General features: G+C 30.6%; 1 protein-coding gene across 2 annotated transcripts; it reads left to right on the plus strand.

Moving 5' to 3' along the window:
- Positions 1-378: 378 nt before the first annotated feature.
- On the plus strand, positions 379-9,625 carry LOC119370252 (nudix hydrolase 7-like). 2 transcript variants are annotated; one of them, XM_089719664.1, is made up of 10 exons: positions 3,569-3,677; positions 3,915-4,152; positions 4,383-4,590; positions 4,935-5,000; positions 7,647-7,784; positions 7,986-8,063; positions 8,150-8,200; positions 8,360-8,394; positions 8,581-8,689; positions 9,193-9,625. In XM_089719664.1, exons 3-10 carry the CDS (start codon positions 4,423-4,425, stop codon positions 9,379-9,381), a joined length of 834 nt encoding a protein of 277 aa, XP_089575790.1. In that variant the 5' UTR covers positions 3,569-3,677; positions 3,915-4,152; positions 4,383-4,422; the 3' UTR covers positions 9,382-9,625. The 2 variants fall into 2 exon arrangements, with proteins under 2 accessions (XP_089575791.1, XP_089575790.1); XM_089719665.1 differs by lacking the exons at positions 3,569-3,677; positions 3,915-4,152 and adding an exon at positions 379-448.
- The last annotated feature ends 544 nt before the right edge of the window (positions 9,626-10,169 follow it).

Consider the following 10,169-nt stretch of genomic DNA (forward strand, 5'->3'; position numbering starts at 1 on the left):
ATCGAAACCAGAACCGGAATCGTTCGGTTCCAAACCATAATCGGAACTATTAATTTTTCGGTTCGGTTCCGGTTCTAAATTTTTTGAAATCAGAACTGTTGGTTCCGGAACCAAAACTGGCGGTTCCGGAACCGTGGCCACCCCTATTTATTGCTAATATTTTGTAAATTGCCTACTTTTTGTAAAGCGTTCAAGTACGACTAATATTGTTTTAGTTGAATCAATGTGAAATAACGAAGAAAAGTGGAGTACTTGAATAGTAGAAACGTGTATTGTCCGGGTCCTCGCATGTTCTGCAATACACATGCGATGATGCGAGGAAAGATCGTATGTGTGTATATATATGAATACATATATGTGCGTACAGGGCAGATCCACTTCGTATATTCATCGAGTTAAAAGGCTGTCTTTCTTTCGTTTGGAGTTTCAAAAGACTAAAGGCTAAAAGGTATGCATGCAAAATACTTCTCTTACTTATATTTTGTGAGTTCTTTTCTGCTATTAATACTATATTTTAACTAAACATGCATTTTGCAGTATCATCATTAAACATTTCAGTTATGTTCCGACATTAATGAATTATTTGCTTTTTTTTTCTTTTTGTGCATATGTTATTTTTTCTCGAAAATATCTGAACCCTGTCATTTTTTTTCTTAAGAAGAAACCCTTTTCAGGATGTTTTAGGTTGTGGAATGTAGGTTCGCCATAGTTCCGGTTTCAAAAAATGTGGAATCATAACATAAATAAAAAAATGTGGAATCCCTGGTTCCAGGCTGTTCATATAATTTTAAAATAAAAAATTTAGAATCAGAACCAAACCGAACTCTCGATTCCGTTTTCGCACGGTTTCGATTCTAGTTGCAACTAGTTCCAAGTGGCAGTTCTAGTTTCGAACATCGAATTTTGGCCATCCTAGTAGAATGTTATTTGATAATTGTAGCACTTCTCGCAAGAAGTTAATAATCCTAAAATTTGGCTGATTCTCCATGTGACCTTGCATTTTACGAAAATTTAATTATAATCTTATACTTTCACATCTCAGTAATAACTACATCTCTCAGCAAAATAAAATAACTTTATGGATGTTCAATTATGACTATGCACTTTCATGTTTCATTTTGGTAAGAGACGTGGTTATTACTGAAATGTGAAAGTGTAGGGTTATGATAGATTCCCATAAAGTTTGAAAACCATAAAAATAATCGCCAAAAGTACAAAATCAAATTGATGTAAGCCAATCAAAAACTCAAGTTTGTAATTGTAAGTAAACAGCAAGAGTAATTTATATTTTGAATATTAATATTTTTAATTTTTAATTTTTGGTGATGGTTTAAGCTCTTTTCTGATTTTTCCGAAATAATAGTATCATGTATTCGCCAAAATAGTCAATAATGACGTGAAAAAAATTACCTATAATTAATAAGTTGAAACTTCTTGTCGGTCTCAGTTAAGGCTGCACATGACCCCTTATACCGATCCAATCCGAGCCGCCCAACTCAACCCGGCGGAATTGAAGATACAATGGATTGGGTTGGGCGGGTTATCTTTACAATTCATGGGTTGAGTTAGGATGGATCACATGTTCATTAGATGAACCCGCAGACCCGATCCAATCCATAAATAAATTATGAATTATTTAGTTGATTTGATTTGATTTGCAATTTTGAATATAAATACTAAATTATTTACATATTTAGTAGAGATCACGTTTGTTCTTGGAGTATATTGTAGTTTAAATTAAACATATTATATAATTATTTTAACGAGTATTTTTAATTTACTAATTGTTTTTTTTATTAAGAAATTTAATTTTTCTTGTTGATTATGATTATGATTATGATGATAATAATAATGAACATGTTAAGAAATTTAATTTTAATATTGTCATTAAAATATATTTATAGTTTGTGAGAATTATTGTATACTTAAGATTTTAAGTATATTTAATTTTTTTTATTAATCCTTTTAAAGAGTTGTATTTTATTAAAAAATAATTTTATTATTATCATTTATTTGATCCACGGGTTTATACTGAATCCGTACTCAACCCAATCCAATTCGTTTATAATATGCGGGTTCACGTATTTAATGAATTGAGTTGGGTCAAAAAAAAATCATTGATCTGCATATATAGGTCAGGTACTTTAAATCAATCAATCCGACCCACGTGCTGCCGTAGTCACAGCGAATTTTATTGATGTTGATGAACAAAGTAAAGACACATGTCTAACAAATGTCGAAATCTAGTTTGTATATATCATTTTGGATTGTGTTAGTCTTCATATAGCATCATTTTATTTTTTTTAATATGAATTTCATTTTTCAAGAACTTTTGCAATTCTTTATATTTTACCTTTGATTTCAGGTATTTACACAATCTTTCTCGTTTTTTATGAAAATTAAATTCATATATTGAAGGGATTTTTCACAATATAAAATGATATATAAATATTTTACAAAAACCCATATCTTACTTGAATTTCTCATAATTAAACAAAAGATTTTTATTTTTCAATTGACAAAACTAGAACATTCAATCTCACATGCAAAATTTTGTTTTGCAATATAACATTTTTGAATCAGGAAAATGTCAAACCTAGATTCAAGAGAAGGGAATGTGGATATAGAGATTTTAATCAGTGGAGGATAAATTTTGATACATCTGTAGATTTCATGTTATTTTTTTGAATTAAAGAAAAGATTAACATCAAACTGAAAATATCTTATTTGAATTCTTCAAATCAAACTTAATTAGTGTTAACTGCTATTAATCTTTGAAATTTAACATAATTTACAATTAATTAGAACACCTAACTTTAAATTCAAATTAATAGGTCTTTACAATTTGTTTTTGTCAACCATTTAGTCTTTTGTTCAACTTTCTATTTAGTCAAAAAAAAAAAGGATAAGATAAAAGGCTTAAGATTTCGAAGATAAATAACATTAAATAGGTTATAATCGATTTTTTTTTTTCACCGAATTCAACATTTACCCATGTTTGGAATAAATGGATAAATAATTCAAATTTTTAGGACAACTATTTATCTTTTTAGCCTTTTAAAGGTATTTTAGAAAATAAAAGTAAATGAATTTTCAATTTTAAATTTATTGCCAACATGAAAAACTTATATATAAATGAATTTTACATTTTAAATTCAATTATATCAAACTGAGTGTATTAAATTAAGTCTAGAAATAGTTCAAAAAATTAAATGATAAGATGCGTTAAATCAATTTTTAAAATAAAAGTCTTAAATTTATGAATAAGGTCAAACCTCTAGAACTAATTAATCTATACATATATTGATTTTTTTTTTTTATACTTGCACGAGGTATCTAGACACATATCAGTTTTAACGGCTCACAAACTTGACTAATTTCTACTCGCCCTCGGAGGTAAAAGGACTGACTTGAGAGAAATATATCGATTGATTTTCTTAATTGATATTTTAATATTTAAATAAAAATAATTTTTCAATAAAAAAATGTTTATTCTACTTTTGGTTAATTAATTAATTTGGGAGTAATGTATAAATATAAGTTGCCGTCATATTTATTATATTTTCTTCAACAATTCAACTGCGTGAGCAAAGAGGAGATGATAACTTTTTTGAATGGAGAAAATATATCCTATCCATTGGTTTGAGATAAATATATGAACTAATCTCGTTCTAGAGGTAATTCTTTCCCGCCAACCACACGTTCTATGTGCTAAATTAATCAAGAGAAACATGTTTGTTTACCAACCATTTGAACAAATTAATCTTCACCCTCTTAGCAGTTTTCATCAATTGTTTATTCTAAAAAGCAGTGTTTGAGTCATTGATTTCATCGCCGTATTGCAAAGAATTGAATTGATCAATTCAATTTTGTACTTCCAAAGTTGACAGATTTTTCATTTTGTTTTTATTTAGGTTGATTTTACAGACATATGCTGATTATATCAACTGAAACTGTCAAAACCAAACTCTTCTTTATTAATCCGAAGGACAATTCAGATGTATATGCAGAGAGATTATCTCTCTATTAAATAAAGAATCACATATTGAGAACCAACAAACTCTTTCATATTCTTATGCAAGTTCACCACTATCCAACAATCCTATTCCTGGAGCTGCACCATTTTCTTTTTTCTGATATTTAAAAAGGAAGGTAAGTATATATGTATAGCTTGAGTCTTGCCCTTTATGTATTTGATAAAATGTCTCAAGGAAAAATCAAGACTATCCTACAATGTATTAGATTCTCTTTTCCAAATTTGGAGTTCGGGACAAAGTTCTCGGAAATTTCCTTTTAGATAAGGATAAGATGCTTTCTACTTACAGAAAATGCTTTAAAGAAAAAAAATAAAGGAATCTTCTTTTTTTCGCTCGTTCCTCCAGGTTGCATTATTATATTAACGTGCTAGCCATCACAAGTAGAATGCCTTTGAAGGATCAGATGGTTCCTGACAGTGAAATTGAGCAGGTTGGATTGCTTGATGCAGTTGATGATTTATATGATGGAGTTGTTGTAGAAATGAAGCAGCATATGGACGCCGACATTTTTGTTCCTTTACTTAGAGCCTCCCTTTCACAATGGAAGCAACAGGTAATTATTATCGACACTGTTTGTGATTCGTCCATAAATATAAGTCATTTTAGACTTTTTTTTTTTTTTGCCCCCACAAATATAAGTTGAGAACATTAAGAAGTATGAATGAATTTTTTTCTAATTTTACCCTTATATGTATTAAACATATTAACTTATTAATGATGGAAGGTAAAGAGTAATTTAATTAAATTAATGAACTTTTTTGTTATAATGTAAGGAATTAATTCCTTTCTTATTTTAGTAAAAAAAAAATTCCTAAACGATTTATATTTATGGATAGATAGAGTAATAGTTTGTCATGTACTCATTAAATCATTATTATTTTGTTGTGTTTTTATTAGGGGAAGAGAGGTGTTTGGATAAAACTGTCAATCCAACTTGCTAATCTCGTCTATCCAGTAGTTCAGGTATGTACATTATATTAGCATATCTTGGAAGGTCAAACGTATAAGTTCCCTCTTAAAATTTAATATTTCAAGTTTAGAAAGACCCTTTCACGGTTCTAATTTGGATGATAATCAATTTCAGAAACATTTGAATCTGAATATGTTCGAAAATTACGATTTTAAACTAGACAAAAACAGAAGATATTAGTTCAACTTATAATCAACCTTAAAGGTTTTGAACGGCAGTTTCAATCTAATGTTAATTTCAAATTGACAAAAAAAAAAAAAGTAGAAAAGGAAAAGTTTGAAACCTAGCATGGAACACAAAACTTTATAGACATAAGGTCTCGGATTAAAATCTAAAAGGTCCTGAACTACTAGTTTAGCCAGACTTACATATAAAGTCCGAACTCTTTAAATAAATAATCTAAAAGGTTTTGAACCAATGATTTAATGAATGACTAGACTTATATGTGAAACTCAGAACTTTTTGAGTGACTCGATTTAGAATTTAAAAGTCTTGAATTGATTTAATGAGTGACTGGATTTAGAATTTAAAAGTCTTGAATTGATTTAATGAATGATTAGACTTAGGTGTGAAATCCAAAATTTTAATGACATATATATTACACTTCGACTGAATAGAATTTTGTTGATATTATGCACGACTATCTTTCACTCAGTATCTCTCAATTTACGAGGGTATCAGTTTATGGTATTTCATCTTAAATCTGTCACTTAAAGCGTCTAAACTTACATTTTTATAACACAAAACTACCCGCACCTTATCCCGGTGAAATGCAAGTGACGTGGCGACTAGGGTGCGTGAAAAAAATAAAAATAAAGCGTAGCAGAATTCTCTCTCCTATACATTCTTTCAATCTCTCTCTCTCTCGCTTTTTCCTTGTTGCCTCGGCTCTCCATCTCTATGTTTCCTAACCCATACCACAGTCCTATCCAACCCGCCACTCTTCCGTCTCTCTCTCTTTATCTCTGCAAACTGTTTGTACATACGACTCCAAAATCAAAGTTCCTTCCTATCTGCATTCTTTCTCCATCATATTGACTCAACCCTACAAAACACTGCAAAAGAATTCTCAAACATCAAAATAAGAAAGGCAAATCATCATTCAAAGAAAACCTCAAAGATTTCCTCAAAGAATTTCCAAATGTTGCTTCGACTCTTCACGGGCACTCTTCTTGATAATTATAAAATTAGTGTTTCCAAGCAAAGAAAGCTTCGAAGATCGCCTAGGACTTGAAACCACCTCCACATCATTGCTCAACCCCGGTGAAATCTCAACCCCGAAATAGGAGTCGCACTAATTATAGATTTCCAATCAGATTTTATGCAATTAATTTTGGACTTATTGTTTTCATTATTTAAATTTTTGAATCCTTTGAATCAGAAGTCTCCGGGAGTGATTGAGAAGAGTGATTAGAGGTACTGCTAAATGCGTGTTTTTCCTTGATTTAGGCTCCTTATGTTTCCGGAAATAACTTACGTTTCGAAAATATTTTCTTAGATATTTTTCAAGAAAAATGTTTGTTTTGTTGGGATTTGAAAATTAGTTAAAAATGTTAAAATTTTTAACCTATAAGACTATAAAAATATTAATAATAATATAAATATTGTATTTTTACAAATTTTATTTTATATATAAGAAGAATGCAAAAGAAAAGGTAAATTATGAAAGTTGTCGGTGGTGACGTTGGTGGCTAGCGGTAAATGGTGACTGGTAGTAGTTGTTACTGATAATTAATAATTTGTCAATGTTGGAACATATTCTACAAAGTTATTTTTCTTAAAAATGATTTAATTTTCCTTTTGACCAATAAAAATATTTTCCATTGATTTATTTACTGAACAACCAAATAAAAATATTTTCCGTTGATTTATTTTGCTGAGCAACCAAACAACGGAAAATAAATTGTGGAAAATATTTCAAAGGAAAATAATTCAAAGGATTCACCTCGCAAAATAATGAAACTTTTAGTTTTGCTTATTCCTATTTTGGGTGTGGGGTTATTTGGTAATAATTGGTGGGTGTTAGTTTTTGAGGCGAAGTTATAAAGGGCTTGAGGCATTGTCACAGTCAGAAAGAAATAAAGAAGTTGCAAGTCATTGCATCCAGGAATGTAAATTTGGAAATAGATTTTGAGTTCTTCTCAATCTACAGTGGGACATTCTAATTATTTGTGACTCCTAATTTTTCTTTTTAATTTGTAGTTAACATATTTGATGAAATTATTTAGATTAGATGTGTACTGATTAGAAGATTGAAAGGAGGAGAAGTCTGATGGGTTTATCTATTGGCAATGGAGTATTGGATTAATGGTGGTGGCAGGGAGGGATGTGTGATTGAGGTTTCTCAAATGGGTAGAAAATTAGAGATAAAGAGGAGAGAGAAAATAATTTACCTGAGTCAAATGATGATGTGGCTATAAAAATTGATTTTTTATTACTCTTTCATGGTTCATGTTAACATTCCGATGTAGTTTTTGCCGTATGATAGCTAGCCCCCTTTACTGTTACACAAATAGAAATTGAGGGAAAGTTAAAAATGACCATCAAAGGCTGGGAGGGGAACGTAAAAAAAAAAAGTAATAGAAAATATTTTATTGGCGTATCTATCTTCCTACAATCATGTTCTGTTTACTCTGCAGGAAGGATTTAGGTATCATCATGCTGAACCAGATTACTTGATGTTGGTGCGATGGCTACCTAATACCGCCGATACTCTTCCAGTAAATGCTACACATCGAGTGGGTATTGGAGCTTTTGTAGTAAATGATAACAGAGAGGTATTTACTGGTTCTTGTCACTTAACTTTTGGCTTTGAGTGCTGGTTGAAGATGGCTTTTGGTGCAATGAAATATCTCCTATTTTCGGAACTAGGATTGGTTTTTTTTTTTATTTTATTTAAATCTCTATATTATGTGTTTGCTATTACAGCCCATTAGCTACAACTTCTAACTTTGAAGCCAAATTGTTTCATTTTATAGGTGCTTGTAGTTCAGGAGAAGGGTGGTGCATTTAAAGATACAGGTTTATGGAAGCTACCAACTGGGGTTGTCAATGAGGTGAGAATACGAGTGCAGTTTGACTCTGTTTTTTTATCTTTTTATATGATATTTTACATCAATAAACAGAAATTTTCCTTCTTCAGGGAGAGGATATCTGTAAAGCTGCAGTTCGGGAGGTTAAAGAAGAAACTGGAGTAAGAAATATAATTTCTTGTAGACTTAAAACAAGACAAATATGAGTGTTATGCCCTAGAGTTGATCCATTTTAACTTCGATAATATTTTTAGTGTTTTGCATTAAACTATTGTGGCAATTATAAACCTAAAATCTTCAATCTTTTGTTTTCTTACCAGATTGATGCTGAATTTGTGGAAATTTTAGCATTCAGGTTTGCTATTTATGCTCTATGAACTTCTTCCTCGTGAATTTTCATGCAATAAAAGAAATTTTAGAAGTCTTGTTGCAATTTCATCATAAGAAAGTCTATTAATTCAAGAATCCATTGCAGCTTGTTATGGTGCTTCTTAAGTTTTGATCTGTCTTTGATCTCATTTTTATTGCTTATTGATCACAGGCAAAGTCACCAATCATTCTTTAGCAAATCAGATTTATTTTTCGTTTGCTTGTTACGACCAATATCCTTTGCGATCCAGAAGCAAGAGTCAGAGGTTGCAGCAGCCCAGGTACCATTTCTTAATAAATAATCTACTAATCATATATTATTTCATTAGTTCCTTCACCTATGAGTGTAAATGAGCCGAGCGAGCTTGAACCTGTCAAACCCGAAGCTCGGCTCGATAGAATTTAGTTCAGCTTAAGTTTGGCTCGAAACTCAACGAGCCTGAAAATTTTAAACTCGAACTCGACTTGAGGCTCGAGTTTAACTCAAAAAAATTTCAGTTCAAGCTCGGCTCGAGGCTTAATGCTCAAACTGCTCGTGAGTTGGCTTGGCTTATTGACACTCCTACCTTCACCCATGAAAAATATTATATAAAGATGCCCTTTGAAACCAAATCCTATTTGCTTGCTTGTAACTTTGAAATAATATGCCTTTTAATTTAAGATTAAAGCCTCAATCCAAACCAAGAAAGTTTGGAATCTTAATCTACTTTATTTGCAATACCAATGGAGAAGTTGTAACTTTTAATCTTGTTAGAAGATAATTTTCTTATATTCTCTTCCTCAGTGGATGCCAATTAAGGACTATGTGGACCAACCATACAATCAAGAACACCAGCTCTTCAAGTATGTAGCTGAAATATGCAGAACTAAGTTAGAAAGGGACTATGTTGGGTTTTCTGCAATGCCTATGGTCACAGCTTCTGGTAAAAAGGTCTATTTGTACTTCAACGGGAGCGATTTCAGCAAACTGTAAGACCTTTACAGTAGAATCCTATCACTTACTGATAATAACTAAAATATATTCTCTAGATATCTTAAATCCCTAATAAATCTCCCTGCTATCCATAAATAACTAAAATGTTAAAAGTTAGCTAGTAGTTGCTGATAGTTAATAGTGATCATGTTAAAGAAAAATTATTGTGTAAAATCCGCAATTGTATTATGTCAGGAATCAATAAAATATTATTGTTCCCTCGAGGGTCGTTTTGAGTACCGAACTTTAAGCAACTATATGTTATTTAAATGGATGGATAAAATTCTTAAAATAAATAAATAAAATGAACTAAATTAAGTAATAAAGTAAAGCAATTCAAATTTGATATTTTAATAAACAATTGGAAAAAGATAGCAACTGTTCCTGTATCTACGCTTGAATTTGGAATTAAGCACTCTTCCTCTATCTATGCTTGATAATTAATTTCAATTTATAGAAATTTCTGATTTAAAAGGGAAGATTTCCTAAATTAGCAATTGTTCTTTTTCAAGATACAAAAGTGTATTTTAATTATAACCACACTAAGTTTGATGAAATCTTTATTACACCCTCAAAATAATTAAAGTTACGTCTAACTTAAAATTATTAACTCAAACTATAATTTATTCCAATTTTACACTTTACCTTGTGGTTTCTAAAATCTAAGACCATGTAATTGTGAGATCCGATACAACTACAAGCAAATTTTTCTGAGCCAATCCTTTTGCCTCCAAAAGTAAACGATAATTAGTCAGATTTGTGGGTTGTCAAAACGGACATGGGCTGAA

The sequence above is a fragment of the Jatropha curcas genome, chromosome 3, assembly GCF_041381405.1.
Source record: "Jatropha curcas cultivar XTBG-Jc1 chromosome 3, XTBG_Jcur_1.0, whole genome shotgun sequence".
NCBI classification, from domain to species: domain Eukaryota; kingdom Viridiplantae; phylum Streptophyta; class Magnoliopsida; order Malpighiales; family Euphorbiaceae; genus Jatropha; species Jatropha curcas.

Excerpts from the sequence above, each read along its gene's own strand:
- LOC119370252 (XM_089719665.1), top strand. The coding sequence starts at position 4,423 with ATGCCTTTGAAGGATCAGATGGTTCCTGACAGTGAAATTGAGCAGGTT. Across the intron at positions 8,395-8,580 it reads GTGGAAATTTTAGCATTCAG|GCAAAGTCACCAATCATTCT; the intron begins GTTTGCTATTTA and ends TATTGATCACAG. Across the intron at positions 8,690-9,192 it reads CAGAGGTTGCAGCAGCCCAG|TGGATGCCAATTAAGGACTA; the intron begins GTACCATTTCTT and ends TCTCTTCCTCAG.